Below are 17,041 nucleotides of genomic sequence, written 5' to 3'. Positions count from 1 at the left end.
AGAGTCAGTCAGACGATCAGTCAGTTAGAGAAACCTTCATTTCTCCTTCTAAAACAAAACACATGATCAACATTTGGATACTATTCTTGGATGTGGTCCAATGTACACAACAAAACACCGGCAAATGTCACATGAATGGCGGCAACTGACCATGGCCTCCATCATCTGGCGGGGTGTAGCATTTAAATATGATCATCAGAGAAATTATACTATATATAAATACATATCTTTAACCGTCACAAGTTTCTGTTTTTGGCATCGTTTCATATCATATTCCCCCCTCTGACCATATTCCTCATGTGATGAGGTGTAGGTGTAGGCATAGATGGGCGCGTGTGGAGGATCTCAATAAGACACACGCAGCTAATAAAATAAAAATAAACGACGAAGAGGTACCCTCTATCAACGAGAGGTACCTATTAGGAAGAGGTTTCTTTACCTCGAGTAGGTACCTTCTAAATCAGGTACTCGAAAAGAGTTGTTCATTGCCTTTTACCTTCATTTATGTTATTTATAAAACGATTCCTAAGTAGGATACACGAAAAAGTACCTATGTATTAGTAGGTAACTATGGTTATGTATCACTTAACTAATATGAGTTTAAGTTTTTAGATCTGTGAAATTCCTTGTGTATATATTGAGCTACTCCCTCAGACAAAACGTATCTAAATCAAGTTAAATTCTTTGATTTTACATTGTTTAGGGACTCAAATCTTTTATTTGGATAGTCTCTCTTTAGTCTTCAAACTGAACATATCTTTGCTTATACCGAAACTCTTCTTTCTATATGCACAGCTGTTGGTTAACCGCACCCAAAACAAAACCAAACTGGTTTCTCCCACTATAGTTGGCGCAAAGGCCTTAATAATATATAAGTTAAGCATTTTGGCTTAACTAATAAAAACATAAACCATTTAATTGAAAATTAACAAACAAAAAACAAGTAAAAACCAAATGCAGGTACCGATTCCCGTACCAATTGTTTATCAATGCGATTGCTTTCGATCGAAAAGAGCCTAGAAAATACTACAAAATAAATACAAACAGAGAGAGAGACGACAAAGCCTGTTGCCAAGTGGCTGTTCCCCCGTTCCCCACCTCCAACCACTGTACATCCCCCACTCAATCTCTAAATAGCACCCCCCGCCGCCACCTTCTTGTGACCGTTGTCCCAGTTCCCTGAGTCGGTGAAAAACCAAAACAACTGGCGAGCCTCCATACAGCGGCCAATCAGCGTGGCTGTAGTTTGACCCTCTCGCTCATAAAAACGATCAGTATATACATACAGACATACAAATGCCAGCCCAAGCGATCTCGCCTCGTCACACCACCCGAAGATCACACGAATCCATAACGAATTCTAGTCTTATCGACGCGTCGCTTCAGCCACTACGCAATGGGAGCGTATAAAAGGCCTCTGGCCCGGACAGTTGGCATCAGTTACTCGTGGTCAGAGTAAATGGAAAGATCAAGTGAAGAGTTTCATTTCAGTGGTCTGAAAATCAAATTGATGTTTGACAAAAAACTTTGGAAAAACATATGAAAGTAAAAGTCTAAAAAACAAATAAATAAAAACAAAACAAAACTTAACCCACCAAATAACAAAACAAAAAAAATTAAATTGTGATAATTTCATTTGTGATAACCAAATCTGAATCGTGCAAAAAAAAAACACACACTTTTTTACACGATAAATAACTGATATAAAAAAACAAAAAAAAATCAATAAATTGATTCCAAAGGTTTTCTATTTTACCATTTGAAAGAAATATATAAAAAATACAAGCAAAATGCCTGAGCTCATCGAACAAAGCAAAATTATGTAAGTAAAAACAAAAACTGAAAATGAACATGCCTCTGCCACATTTGCCCCATATTCCCCCCCTCCCAACCTACCAAATTGAAATGCAAATGTTGCTCGGTTGCAAGAATTTTCCACAAGATTTTCGTATTTTCTACAACATTTTCTCTTTCTTCTCTTATGCTCTCCCTTAGCTCTGGCAATGTCTGCGGCTTGCCCCAATTGCATAAACTCCGTCAGGATAATTGTGGCCTTTATAGCCATATTCGTGGCATTCCCATCTCGTATGGCGATGTGAATGCCTTGACTGCTGGAGTCCGCAATTTCGTGGAGGAAGGCATCGCTCTGTGCCAGCCCGATCAGGTGCACATTTGCGATGGCAGCGAGCAGGAGAACAAGCTCCTGATCAAGTCCATGCTGGAGGCTGGCACCATTGTTGCCCTGCCCAAGTATGAGAACTGCTGGTTGGCTCGCACCAATCCCGCTGATGTGGCCCGCGTGGAATCGCGCACCTTCATCTGCACTGAGGAGCGTGAAGAGACCATTCCCACGCCCACTGAGGGTGTGAAGGGTACTCTGGGTAACTGGATTTCACCATCGGACATGGAGGCAGCGATTCAGCAACGTTTCCCCGGCTGCATGAAGGGACGCACCATGTTTGTGGTACCCTTCAGCATGGGTCCAGTGGGTTCTCCGCTCTCCAAGATCGGCATTGAGCTGACCGATTCTCCTTATGTGGTGGCCTCCATGCGCATTATGACCCGCATGGGAGCCGCTGTGCTCCAGCAATTGGCCAAGAAGGAGGAATTTGTACGTGCTCTGCATTCGGTTGGCACTCCAGCCAATGGACAAGTGGAGCAGGAATCCTGGCCCTGTGATCCTGAGCGCACTATCATCTTGCACAAACCCGCTGAGAACTTGATCGTCTCCTATGGCTCTGGCTATGGTGGCAACTCTCTTCTGGGCAAGAAATGCTTCGCCCTGCGAATTGGCAGCACCATTGCCAAGCGTGAAGGTTGGCTAGCCGAACACATGCTCATTCTGGGCATCACCGATCCCAAGGGTGTCAAGAAATACATCACCGCTGCCTTCCCATCGGCCTGTGGCAAGACCAACTTGGCCATGTTGAACCCATCGCTGTCGGACTACAAAGTGGAGTGTGTTGGCGATGACATTGCCTGGATGAAGTTTGATTCACAGGGTGTCCTGCGTGCCATCAATCCGGAGAATGGCTTCTTTGGTGTTGCCCCGGGAACCTCCATGGAAACGAATCCCATTGCCATGAACACCGTGTTCAAGAATACCATCTTTACAAATGTGGCCTCCACCTCGGATGGTGGCGTCTTCTGGGAAGGTATGGAGAGCAGTCTGGCTCCCAATGTTCAGATTACCGATTGGTTGGGCAAACCCTGGTCCAAGGAGTCTGGCAAGCCAGCCGCTCATCCCAATTCTCGCTTCTGCACTCCCGCCTCTCAGTGCCCCATTATCGATGAAGCCTGGGAAGATCCAGCTGGTGTTCCCATCTCTGCCATGCTTTTCGGTGGTCGTCGTCCAGCTGGCGTTCCCCTCATCTATGAGGCTCGCGACTGGACTCACGGTGTCTTCATTGGCGCTGCCATGAAGAGCGAAGCCACAGCCGCAGCCGAGCACAAGGGAAAGGTCATCATGCATGATCCCTTCGCCATGCGTCCATTCTTTGGCTACAACTTTGGTGACTACGTGGCCCACTGGTTGAGCATGGAGAAACGCGGTCAAGTGCCCAAGATCTTCCATGTCAACTGGTTCCGCAAGAGCAATGAGGGCAAATTCATGTGGCCCGGATACGGAGAGAACTCTCGCGTTCTCGAATGGATTCTGCGTCGTGTGAATGGTGAAGCCTGCTTCAAGGATTCCGCCATTGGCTATATTCCCGCTGAGGGATCCCTCAATTTAAAGGGCATGAAGGAACAAATCGATGTGGAGCAATTGTTCTCCTTGCCCCAAGACTTCTGGCAACAGGAAGTGGAAGAGATTCGCAACTATTTCGAGTCGCAGGTGGGCAAAGATTTGCCCGCTAGCATCTACAAGGAATTGGAGCAGCTCACCAGTCGCATTGCCCAACTGTAAATTATACCAGAAAAAGATGAGAATTTATATAGGACATCTTTACCCGCCTATCCATCAACATGTTTCCAACACACATACATTTTTATATATACATATATACAGGAACACTCTAACAAATCCTATATCCAAACCTGATAATCCCTTTTGAAAGTCGTTTCTATAGCATTTAAGTTGAAAAACTTCCCAAAACTATTTATTTTATAAGTCATTTTTAAGGTTTAGCTTTAAGATGAGATTATACAAAAAGAAAAAAAACCTAAAAAAAACAAAAAATAAAACTAAATGATTTTATATACAAGAAAATTAATGTTGAAATCTTTTTATTGGGTTTTTGTGGTCTTCAAAATCGTGATCACTTTAAAGTGGCGTGATCTTTTCACGGGATTTCTGATTTTAGAAGATGTGCTAAATATATTTGAGTGGAAAATTTTTTTTTCTTCAACTTTTGTATTCAAAACAATCTCATTAGACACTAATTAAGATGTTTTATTTTTAAAGAATTAGAAAAAAAAGGTTTCTCTCAATTTGTCGTTAAAATGATGTCTTTATAAAATAATTTAAATTTCTCTAAGCAAATGGACGATGAGAAGTCTTATGAGATGTCTAAATAACCACTGAATGTCTAATGAGTTGTGGTTTTTTTATGAGATCAATTATGAATTTAAACCTAATAATTGAAGTTTTTGAATATAGATTTATTATCGGAGCACTTTTGCTACTTTTTTAACATACACAATTAATCTTACAATTTTAAAGAGTGTTGACAAGACTTTTTAAATTCAATTTTTCAGTCATTCACTCACTTATTGAGTCTCACCATTTTAAACAACAATTTTATTGTTTTGAAACACAAAAACATTTAAAGAGACTTTAATAAAAAAAAAAATTCAACTACAACCTCAAGTAAAAACTGTAATATAATAGGAAATTAATCTCTTGCTCAGAGTAAGATCGAATATTTTGTTGACTTTTGTCGATTCTACTCCAATATTGAGTTCAAATCTTATTTACGAGTTCTAATTAATAGGGACTGCCTAATAAATAATAGAGACTTAGATAGAATAATCAAATTTTAGACTATTATTATAGTTACACGTCTGTAGAGCAATTTTCGTACTAAAGTCAAGTGTTTTGAATCCTAAGATATAAACATTAAATAACTTAAAGACAATAATTTAACGATTTTAAGGTTGTTTATTAAAAAATTTAAATTCTAAGCAATAACGAAAATTTATCTTTGATTTTTTCAATATTGTACGTTTATGAAATTGCCAATAAAGAGTCTTAAAATTGTGAACAATATAATCTTTTGATTATTCATAATAGTCCATAAATTTACAAAGTTTCTACGTTATGTTTGGCAAAAGTTTTCTTTTTCTTGAGAATTTATCATAAATTTGTTTCTTCAAAATTATTTCTAGGCCTTGAGCCACAGCTAAATTCTTAGCAATTTGGAAAATTTGTAATTTTTTTTTTGCTGAAAGCTAATATAGATAAAGTTTCATTGTTTTTCCGAGTTGTTTCCTGGAAACAAATATTGAAACAAAATAATGTATTTAATGGCAAATGTCATTTCATTTTGCTTATAAAGAAATAAGCAGCTTCAGTGGAATGTGCATAAATATTTAATAAAGACAATCGGTGTTGCTTTTGCTGAGGTAAATTCATTTAAAAATTCATTAAATAATCATTTAAAAGAGAATCCTTTGAGCATAATAAATAATTGTTAAAATTTATGGAAACCTAAATCAAATTATTGTTAATTTAAGCCTTTTGCAATAAACTTAACTAAATTCCATATATCTTTGTTTATTTGCCATTTTTTGCAGGTGCAAAAATAAATTGAAGTCCTTGCAATTGACACATAAAAAGAAGAGATATTCTTATTATCTAACTTTATAAATGCACAAACAATAAGCCAACTATAATATAGATTACGTCTGAGTAAATCTTGGTTAAAGCTCTTTTTGGAAAATCAAGTCAATTCCCTTAAGTCCGAGTGGTGGATCCTTTTTTTTTTGTTTTTGGTTTTGTAAGAAGTAACAAGAAATCGCATTGTTGCATGCCTCAGATTGCCTTAACTCACATCAGTCGACGAGTCCTTCCAGTCGAGTCCTTCCAGTTGAAATTCAAAAAAGCTTTCACTTTCAAAAAAAGCTTCATCAGAGTTGATGATGTTTATGTGTTGTTCATGTGTGTTGGTTGGGGGCGGGCCACCACTCGGGGAAAACTCAAGCGAATGGCCATTGGAGCCACAGTTTAGCTCGAGCAGCGTTTGCGGCAGCTTCGTGGGGGCTTCAAGCGGCTTGAAGTGGCAGCAGCAGCAGCAGCAAACTGTGTGCGGCGGCATTTTTTAAAGCGGAAACGAAAGTGCAGACAATTCGACATAGTGTTAAATTGTGCAAACTGTTGCTCATCGTGGTACCAAAAAAAAACACAAAAAATGAAATAGAGTGATAGAGAGAGTAAATCGAGTGAAAGCGGAAAACGCAATTAAGACAATTAGCAAAGTTTTGCAGAGCAAATACAAAACGAATTTCGGCAAAAATGGTAAAGATTAAATAGTTAAGTCTTGGTCAATGTGTATATAGATATGTATCTTTGTGTCTGTGTCTCTGTATATGTGTTTAGAGTCTAAGCTAGGGCTTGACATGTTGATTTATGCGTTATCGCCCCGTCTCTCTCTCTCTCTGTCTTTGTAGCTGGGATTACGCATGTTGTCGTTGGGCACTTGTTGCGCTTGCAGGACACTCGCTTAATTGCTAATCCTCGCGCGCCCAGACGCCTCTAATTACACGTAAGTTTCCCGTTCCCCTTACCCGTTCATGTTCTCTTCAAAATGACGCACGTTGGGGTCTCTAGCATTTAAAATACCAAAATTGCCCAAGGGGCCTAACCATCATCATGACTGTGTGTATGTGTGTGTGTGTGTGTGTGTGTGTGTGTAGCTGTGGGGTTGGTAGGTCACTTAATATGCCATCAACATGAGATTTGCACAAATGGCAAAATGCCTTAGCCAACCAAGAATTATGTGTTGCAATAAAATCAATGAGGGGAGGGCATGAGGTGAGGGGGCCAGGGGGCAAAAGATGGGCTAGTAGTGGCTAATGACTAAGTTGCGACGTGACTTTTGCCAAGATTTGTAATTTGCTGTTAGCCATTTCATTTTGGTTTTTGTTTTTTCTTTATTTTTTTTTTCGACCTACCAAGTGGCCCTTCTAAATAGGCTATGGTTTTTTTTTGTGTTGCTTCTGTCTCTTTTCTCCTTCTTTTTTCGTCTTCTTTTTGCCCCTTCATCATTTGTTCGCCAAGTATATAAATTGTTTGATCTTAAGTGTTTTATGGACTTTTCTTGTTTGTGTGTTATTTTTACAACTGTGCGGGAGATGTCTACCACAGGGCGAGAGATGGGGCAGAAGGAGGAGATTGTGTAAATATTTATGCTTATGTGTGTGCGTGATAGTGAGTATGTGCGGGTGTGTGTTTGTATGCGTGAGTGTGTATTTAACGGGTGCAGGCCATGTAATTAAGCAAAGTTTACTAAAAAGGGTTGCCACTCTCATTCCTCCATGCATTAAAGTTAATGACCCGAGTCATTTTTCATTCTCCAAAAGAAGCTAAGAGACAGAGAACTTTAAGTAGGAAGTAATCTTAGGTCAAAGACATTTCAACTTATTTTTCTTTTGTTTCGTTCACTTCTTTATTTTCAGTTTCTGTTCGGATGGCCGAAGCCATAAACTTGATTAAAAAGGTAGCCGCACACACAGACAAACAAAATACCAGACAATCCCCCATGCCCAAGTCCTTTCTTTCCGTCTCTTTCTCTTTCTTCCGTTGCCATCCGAATCCTTTCAAATATGCAAAAAGCTAAATCAAACATAAAGCCAAATTTTATGCATAACAAATCACACACACACACACACACAATCAAATTCAAATCCCTACCAAAAGATTGGAAAATTCTTCATCGTTTTTATACTCTCGCGACAACAAACAAAGAAAAGGTACATACAATTTTTCCTTAAATTGAAAAAGAACAGGAAAAGACATTCTAGATTACAAATATTTTTGACAAGTCAACAAATATATATATTTATTTTACGAGTTTGTTTTTTTTTCTTTCGTTTTCTTTATTTTTATCGCAAAATGCCCAAAATAATTGCAAAAAATGTGAAAATTAAATAATCTCAATAAATGTTTTTCTTTGAGAAAAACTGCTTAAGCATTTTACACATAGAATATATTTTTATAGGGAGATAAAAGTTAAAGTTAAAACCTAATATATTGACTTACGATTAGGGAGAAGTTATAACACATAATCTTTATGTTAAATTATGTGTATTATAGAGTATATAAATATATACAAATTGGCAAACAAGTCCAAGGAAGTCTTTATGATTCCTTATTGTTGTTAGCAAATGCAAATTACTTGTCGAATTATTTCAAGGCAGATAGCACAAAAACAATTTCACGAAATTTTGTTAAGTATCTTTTATTTGTTTTATATAAATAATATAGATTTTAATTAAAGTAAGACAGTTTAAAAATTATTAAAAATCATTTTTCAAAAACATCAATAGTTAGATCTTTATAAAGAAAATAAAAAAAAGTTAGGTCTTTTATGTTAAACTGAGAGATCTGTATGAATTAATTTCTTTTCCTGCTTTTTATTAAAATCAAACAAAGTTTAACATATTTTATTTTTTGAAATTGCGTGGGAATATATATATGAGTTCATATAAAGGACTGGGGGAAAATAAATAAAAAGTGATAAAAATCTGCATCAAATTACTTCGTATTTAGCTTTTTATTATACAATATATAACCATAAGATAAAGCTGTTCGAAAATTTTGCATATTCACAATAGGTTTGCCAATTAATTTTGAAAATCAATATTTTCCTTTATCAATTTTAAATATAATAATACAGACTTTTGACACGTTTCCATTGTTTTAGTTAAGCAAAGCAAACTAATCTCTCCCCCTTGAAATCTTTACCATATATAACAACAGAGTGAAATTTATGCTTTATGCATTGTGATGACTTTGGTTTAATATTTTACATATAAAAAGGACAATCTCTTACTCAGTCTGCACTGAGGTTTAAGCCTTGCCCCTTTCCAGGAATTTCTGTTTTGTCATGTCCATCAACACGCTTTCATTTGACACTAGGAAAAGGCGACAGGTGCAGTAAATAAATCTCTATTTTTTGTATTTGTCAGATGATACGGTAAACTACACATAAACCGTACATACATATATATACATATATAGAATACGGCACCAGTGTCTGGTCAAGGGTCCGGCCCTTTTTCAATTCGTATTAGCTAAATGAAAGAGATTGAACCAATATAGGTGGCAACCAAGGTTGTTTATAGTTACATAGAATAGGAGGAGAAAGTGACGAGGGAACTTTGCTAGTAAAAGGTCCTTTAATCATTTAATTAATTCCAAGGTTGATATAGATTTTTAGCCCAAAGGAAAAAAGAAAAGGTCTTTAGGATATTAAGAGTTTACTCTTTATGATTCTAATCCAATATAATCACTTAAGTCTTATTTATTTGATTGAAGTTTTGATCTATGAAAACGAAACATCAATATTTAAGTTTCTTTTACTCTTGTTTAGGGTAGTCTATGATATCCTTTTAAACCGTATAGGGTATCTTCTATTCTACTGACAGCATACAATTGAATATTTCAAGGATAAAACAACTTTTATTGGTATTGAACTTGGCCATGGCCTTCGTTGATATATATTACTTTACTTTTTCTTGGACAATACTGAAGTAATTTGAGTCAGATTTCAGTTTTGTGAAAATTGTAACAATTATTACTAAGACTAAGCTTGTCATTCTTTGTCCCTTTTTTCTTGGAATTGTGATTTTGTTGCCAGAAATTCAATGCACACACACACACATACAGAACAATAAGCTGAGGCAAAGCTTCCTTGACTACCAATTCGTCTTCTTTATGTTCATCATGCATAGACAATTCCATATAATGCCAATGCAAACTGAGCGACCAGTTAATTGTTAACAGAAGGGATGAGACGTCACCGCAGGGCAAGGGGAAATGCCTATTGATTTGCTGCCTCTCCGCAGATTTTCGCACGAAACCAAAAAAAAAAAGGCATGGAACCAGGTATAACTAGCATGTTAGTAAGGTGAGCTTCTGCCTGGAACCACGAGGCGGACACTGAGAGACAGAGAGAGAGAGAGAGAAAAAAACAATTTTTATGATTTTTCTTTTTTTCGTTTTTTGTTCCGGACTCTGTGTCGATAACTAAGTTCTTCTTCCACTTTGGCTCGTTGGTCTGTTTGATTGGTTGCGGTGGCAACAGGCCACGGATGTTACGTGCTTCTCGGTAAAACACATAAGGGGGAAACAAAATAGCTACAAAACAAAAAAAGGTTAAGAAATTGGAGTAGACAGAAAGATGCCCTAGATAGAAAAGATTCTGTAAATTTCTAAAAGTTTTGAATAACATAATTTGTTTTTCTGCTAAATTTGTAACATTTTCTCTTGAAATTGGTGTCCTTTTCAAATCTCATTATTGAGTGGTGCATACTTTTAGGCTTCTAGGGTATTAACAACCAACAGGTATGAATGCAAGATATGCCTCAGTCCGCATTTTATATTATTTGCTTTACAATATGGACACGTTCCCCCTCCAGTTTGGTGTGTATGCGTGTATGCGGGTGTGTGTGTATGTGTGTGGGTGCTATTTGTATATACAATATAGATAATGGCCAGCAGGTCAGACGTGAGCAATACGAACGACGAGGCGACAAACAGTTGAGTGTCTCATTTCGAACTAAACAGACAGCGGGACCCCACACATATCCACGTGTCTCCTACTGTGTGTGTGTGTGTGTGAGTGTGTGCTGGGGAATTCACAAAGAAAACCAACAAGAACAATGGCATGACAAAAAATAAAAAACAACAACAAAAAAAGCGAAGAGAAAAACAAGAATTGTTCCGTGTAAGTGATGCTTTGATGGTGCTTTAGAAAAACACTCTACATAGAGAGAGAGAGTGAGAGAGAAAGAAGAAGGACAACTATCATAAAACTAGAGTGTTTTAAAAGACGAGGGGCAGGGTCAGGGCAAGGCAATGGTAAGGCAATGGGGAGTCATTCGACTGTTGTCAATCACAGTTTATAGATTGAGATGACATTGAATGTTAGGAATTTACTGAAAATCGCATCAATCACTTGGGCCCTTATAAGTAGGCAACATTTTTGCCACATAAGCTAAGCATGTGTATGTATGGGGATTTTCTCTTTAAAGTTAGTCTCTCTTTAGACTTGCTGAAAATCTGGTTTCAGCAACTTTTCTAATCCCTCTAGTCTGTTGTTTGTATCATCAACATGAAACTTGCATCACAGCGAAGTGGAGGCGTGGCAACGCCAGTTTGTGTTAATATTAACTTTTCTGCAAACAATCCTACGGAGAGTTAGAGCAAGCGTCAAGGGGAAACTTTTGCATAAGCATAAAGCAGTAAAGAATGGCGATGTGCGAGGTATGAAGATATGTAGGTGGTAGGGAGGTTAATGTGTGTAACAAAGTGCTTATGGCTAAACAAAAGCGTTGACAGTATGGTGGAGAGGGAGAGAGAGAGAAAGACAGGCAGGAGTAGAGAATGTAGCCACTTATGCCGCTAGCTTATGGAGAGACCGAAACACACATTTAATAATAATTTCCAGGGCAAATAGAACACTCTTCCTCTTACACATCAACAAACACACACACACACACAGACACACACCACCACATACCTATATACGCTTAGAATTTCCCTTGGGGCGTGGCAAACCGCCCATCTTTTGAGGTTTCATTTGTAGGTTTTTCATTATTTTGATTAAATAAAGATAAAACCATAAATTATGTTGACTTTGTGGCCATTTAGGATGGAAGTTGGGCAGTGAATGGTCCAATGCGGGGAAGTGGTTGAGGGGGTGATGATGGAGATGGACATGAATAATGGTCCATAACCATGATATTTACACATGAGTTGACCCAGGCATCTTTCATTCAGAAGCAGCAGCAACACAAACATTGAAAATGGCCCAACAACAACGCAGTTGGGATGAGGGAGCCGTAGGAGGAGGCGGCGGCAGCGGTGGTGGCTATGGTCATCCACATCCACATCCCCATCATCATCATCACCACAAGACTCCAGCTAGAGCATCTAGCAATCCATTGCCATACAAGGGAGCTACTCCCAAATCGCCAAGGTGAGAGAGATTGCATCACACAAAAAGAGATAGAGAAAATTTCATCTTATTCTCAACATATTTCATTTCACTTTAGGAGCACTTATCATCCGCCTTCGGTATATGCCACACCCACTACAAGTTGTAGTGGCGCTGCCGTTGGCGCTGGAGGACCACGCAGTCCTGGCTATGGCAGCAGCTATGGCAGCGCTCCCAGAAGTCCCCAAATTACCACCACCTATGCCAATGATAGTTGCGACGATGGCAGCAGCTCTACGCCAAGTTCCTACTATCAAACACCCACCTCGGGCTCCATGGACGATTCATCATCGTTGTTAAGTGGTCATGCCACAGCACGCAGTCCATGCAAATCGCCATGCAAATTCGTTTTCGATGCCATCAGTCCAAGCCCGGGAATGGATCAGAATGCCTTGGGCAAGAAATTTGAATACTATGAGCCCATCTCACCCGACGATGGAGCCATCTACTATGAGCCGCCAAGCTCACCGCGTCGACAGGGTTCGACAAAGAAGCTTTTGAGAAACAAACCGGTGCAGGAACAGCTGCCTCCCCAGGTGACCACAACGTGTGTGGGTGGAGTGACCGGCAATCAGGGTGGACAGGGCAAAAGACGACGCGATGAATGGGAATTGCCCGTGATCACCAAACTGGATGCCAGATGTCTTAATGCAGTCGCCGCCGGCGGCTCAGGCGCTACTTACTTTAACCTGAAACGTGATTCTTGTGTCACAGAGTGCACTCAGCTATCCATGGAATCGGGAGAAACCGGTACTCAGCATACGACAACCACTAGCTTTACTAGCTACACAGATCCCGAGCCGGGAAACTCGAGTGCAAGTGGACAACCTCAGTTGTCACATCGTCAGCGCCGTCATGCCATTAATATAACTTCCAATCCAGGATATCAAGTCCTCCATAGCTCGCACTCTACACTGGATCGCACCTGTTCGGATAGTGTGGTCTCATTGCGCTATCACCGCAAGTCCACCAGTGATCTTACCCAGGATGCTGAGCATGAGTTGAGTGGCTGTAAGCCACAGAAACCCAAACGAGATCAGGCGCCAGTAGAGTATAAGCCGCGTCGGCGTGGCAGCTCCAAGGGTGGTCTGGCCTATTTGGCCAGTCGTCGCAGTTCACGCGAGTCGATGAAAAGCGCCTGTTCGAATACGTCCATCTTTTCGAATGACGACATTGGACCCTTGGCCTTTCAGAGCTCAAACCGGGGACGTCAGCGTAGGACTTCCAATTTTCTGGAGTTACCAGTGCCGGATCATATACGTCCGCGTGTTTGCTCACTACCGGAACGTCCATACAATCCGCGGGCCAGCGATGATCTCTATCGTCTGCGTCACTTTTCCATTAGCAAGGGCAATGTAGTCAATTGCGGGGATTCGATCATTTCACGACGTTCTCGGAGCAACACGAGTGTGAATTCTACGAATAGTCGGGCCAGTGAACGTTCTCCCTTCGAGGGAAGTTGCTGTGGAGCTGGTTATGCGAATGTTGATTCCCTGCCCGCCTCTCCGGATGAATCGGAGAATCAAGAGCCACCGCCACCGGCTCGCTATCGTGTGGTCATGCTCGGCGATGCTGGAGTGGGCAAGACGGCGCTGGTCAATCAGTTCATGACCTCGGAATATATGCACACCTACGATGCCAGTTTAGGTAAGTTGTTTGTTGATATGAGAGACGCAGAAGTTCTCTTGTGCCCCTATGTGTGGAACGCAGTGAGTAGAATGAACCCTTGGCTGGAACCTGGAACCTTTTTAGCTTCCCAGCTGATACACTTGCGTCTTTAGAGTTTAATTTTCATCTGAGTTTTAGACGATGAGTTTGGCGAGAAGACCGTGAGTGTCCTGCTGGATGATGAGGAATCGGAAATGGTATTCATTGATCACCCTAGTGTTGAGATGAGTGTAGAGAATTCATTATCCACATATGAACCACATGGCTGTGTTGTGGTTTTCTCTGTTGTGGACAAGGGCTCCTTTCGTAATGCTGAGGAAATCATCAATTATTTGTGGCAAGAGAATTATACCAAGGACAAGGCTGTCATATTGGTGGGTAATAAGGCGGATTTGGCTCGTGCCCGGCTTATCACATCACAAGGTAACTACACCCAATACCCACCCCTTTTCGTCCTATTTGTGGCTCTTAATTATGATGGCTTGATTTCATTTGCCTTGCGTCTCTTTCTCTCTTGGCAGAGGGCAAAACATTGGCCGCCTCACGCGATGCCAAATTTATTGAGACGTCCAGTGGCATACAGCACAATGTCGATGAGCTTCTCGTCGGCATATTGAAACAGGTGAGTGTGAGTGAGTGAGGGGTGTAAAATGGTTTTGCGGTTTATTTAGGTTAACTTGAGGTGAGAAATACACGCACACAATTCATTGATGCATGCGAAAATTGTTTAGGAAATAAGCTAAATGGTTTTTGGTTCGGGGTTGGGTTTCGGCATCACCGTCTCGCTTCCGTATCGAGTCACTAATTAATGAAAATTGAGCTATGAGTGATTTAAAGGGCATTGCGGTTTGGAACTTAAATTGATTGTGACTTTAACTTTATGCTTTACCACAATCATACAGATGCGTCTCAAGGAAGTTAGAGAGAAGAAAGCTACCTCATCCAAGATGAAAACCTCACGCACTCACATATCTTTGCATCTGGCCAAGGAGATACTACAGAAAATATGTCTAAGTGACATTTCCAAATCCAAAAGCTGTGAAAATCTTCACGTGCTTTAAACAACAAAACAAAATAAAAAACACACAGAGCTATATAAAACTATTTTGCTAGAATTATATATATAAAGATATCTATAACTGAAAGGCTCAGTTTTAGCAAAAACACAAAGCATAAAAAAAAACCTTTGTCAATGTCATTGTCTTCTTTTTAACAAGAACGATTTATTTATTATTATAAATGTGCTAAAGAAAAGCCAAATGGAGAAGCCACACTGTGTGGGGAGGGCAAAGGACATATACATTATTAGAGGCATCTGCTCCCTTTTGTGGTTTTGTCCATGAAAAATGTTGTCTCTGCCATCTTGACCACAAGTCATTGGCAGTGGTCAGGCCTACGACGATGACGACGACGACGACGATAATTCGTTTGTTTATGGCGGATGTTTTGATTAGCTTATCACCAGCAACAAACTGGAATGTGTCTGGCCCCAGACGAAGGCCGGACCAGGGCCTCTTGGTATTGATAAGCCACAGCAAAAAGGGGCGGGTGACCCAGAGACGCGTGTCTCTAAAGAGGCACGGCAAAGAAAATATCAAAATAAAGTATTTACCAATTGAAGTCTACAATAATATTATATATATATTTATATGTATGTATTTATAAATGTGTTCTCAATTCCAAGCCCAAAAAAAAAAAAAAATAACCCAAAAAATATATATATATTAACAAATTAAGCTGTCAATTGAAATACCAGCAAATAAAATATATAAATGCTTGATTAAATGTTTAGAAAAAAATCTATTGTTAAGCATAGAACTTATATATATAAATATATATATTTATTTTCTGCTATGTGAAAAATCTCTTCCAAGTATTGATGAAAATCTCATATCGGAATGACTGTTAAATGTTGACTGTTTGTTATATCTAAGCCATAATCAAAGTTATATATTTATATAATGTATCTATAATGTATACCTATCTACCTAACAAACAAACAAACAAATATATGTAATAACTAGATATGTCCTTTTTCTGAACTCATACGCTTATACATATATATATATATATATAAAGAGAATATATATCTGAGCTAAACTTAACTAAGACAAAACCCTTAACCTTAAGCTACAACTATTTTCATATGCAAACTTATACTTTAAGAGAGGAAATTGAAAAATGCGAAATCGAGACAAAGAGTAGAAGGGAAAATTGAAATTTGAAACCAGGCTAGAAAAGTGCTTACATAGAAAATGGTTTAAAATTGGGTCAGGAGGAGTTTTTGAAAACACTTAACTAACAGCAAATGCACTCATGTTTGCTTTTTCAAGCCCCCTCCCCACACCGCCGCCAACCTCAAACGTCAACTCCAACCATTTCTACCTCCTAACCCCTATGTATGTATGTATGTATTTACCTCCTACTGAGTACCCTGCATATACCAGTATTCATCGTGTTTTCGAGTGCACTTTATCATTTGAACATTTGGTAGACAATCACACACAGCAAAGCAAACGAAACACACACAAACAAACAAACAAACAAACAGAAAATAAGAGAGGGGAAAAGTTTCGCTTGGCTCAACTTTTTAATTTGCCATAAAAAAACACACTTAAACACATACATACACACACACCGAGAAAAAAGAGTAACAAATAAACAAAATATAAAAAAATGGCAACTTTCAACAACTTTCTGGCATAGCGCATACGCCGCGTATGACACAAGGTCGAGGTCACTTCACTCTCGCATAACAACATTTTCGTAAGCAAATCAAATGAAATTTAATTTAAATCAAATGTAAAACTAAATGCCCACCGAATTTATTGTGTAATAAAAGAAAAAATGCAAACAACAAAAAAAAAGCGAAAGGTAAATTGAAAATAGTATTTCTAAAATGCAATTTTAAAAACAGTTTTATCTATATGCAAACGGAAAAAAAACAAAACATAATAAACAAAGGCTTAAAAATACCAAAAAGAAAAACAAATAATAATAAATACAAATAAATATATACATATATATATACAAACATTATTGTAAAATTTAAAGTAAAACCCAGACACACACACAAACACACAGTGTACATATGTCTATTTTCATTTTGACAAAAAAAAGTTTATCCTCTTTTTGCTCAGCCTCAAAGTATGCAACAAAAATTTTGTGAACTTAAATTTTTGTTCCTTTACTAAAATTTTCTTTGTGCTTAT

The 17,041-nt window shown here is 38.8% G+C and overlaps 2 protein-coding genes across 6 annotated transcripts; both read left to right on the top strand.

Annotated features, from left to right (window-relative positions):
* The first annotated feature begins 1,460 nt into the window (after positions 1 to 1,460).
* LOC6646196 (phosphoenolpyruvate carboxykinase [GTP]) lies at positions 1,461 to 4,210 on the top strand. Its single transcript, XM_002068739.4, has 2 exons — positions 1,461 to 1,822; positions 1,996 to 4,210. The coding sequence occupies exons 1-2, from the start codon at positions 1,791 to 1,793 to the stop codon at positions 3,905 to 3,907; spliced, it is 1,944 nt and encodes a 647-aa protein (XP_002068775.1). The 5' UTR covers positions 1,461 to 1,790; the 3' UTR covers positions 3,908 to 4,210.
* Positions 4,211 to 6,187: 1,977 nt separating this feature from the next.
* Positions 6,188 to 15,507, top strand: LOC6646197. Of its 5 annotated transcripts, XM_023177850.2 has the most exons (8): positions 6,188 to 6,457; positions 6,610 to 6,704; positions 11,945 to 12,143; positions 12,220 to 13,808; positions 13,962 to 14,082; positions 14,194 to 14,252; positions 14,351 to 14,451; positions 14,732 to 15,507. In XM_023177850.2, the coding sequence occupies exons 3-8, from the start codon at positions 11,971 to 11,973 to the stop codon at positions 14,888 to 14,890; spliced, it is 2,202 nt and encodes a 733-aa protein (XP_023033618.1). In that variant the 5' UTR covers positions 6,188 to 6,457; positions 6,610 to 6,704; positions 11,945 to 11,970; the 3' UTR covers positions 14,891 to 15,507. The 5 variants fall into 5 exon arrangements, with proteins under 5 accessions (XP_023033618.1, XP_023033615.1, XP_002068776.1 ...); XM_023177847.2 differs by having other exon boundaries at positions 11,948 to 12,143; positions 13,962 to 14,252; XM_002068740.4 differs by having other exon boundaries at positions 13,968 to 14,252.
* The last annotated feature ends 1,534 nt before the right edge of the window (positions 15,508 to 17,041 follow it).

This window comes from Drosophila willistoni, assembly GCF_018902025.1.
Source record: "Drosophila willistoni isolate 14030-0811.24 chromosome 2L unlocalized genomic scaffold, UCI_dwil_1.1 Seg72.1, whole genome shotgun sequence".
Taxonomy (NCBI): domain Eukaryota; kingdom Metazoa; phylum Arthropoda; class Insecta; order Diptera; family Drosophilidae; genus Drosophila; species Drosophila willistoni.
The sequence above is the reverse complement of the archived record's forward strand: the minus strand, read 5'-3'. Positions and strand labels throughout refer to the sequence as shown.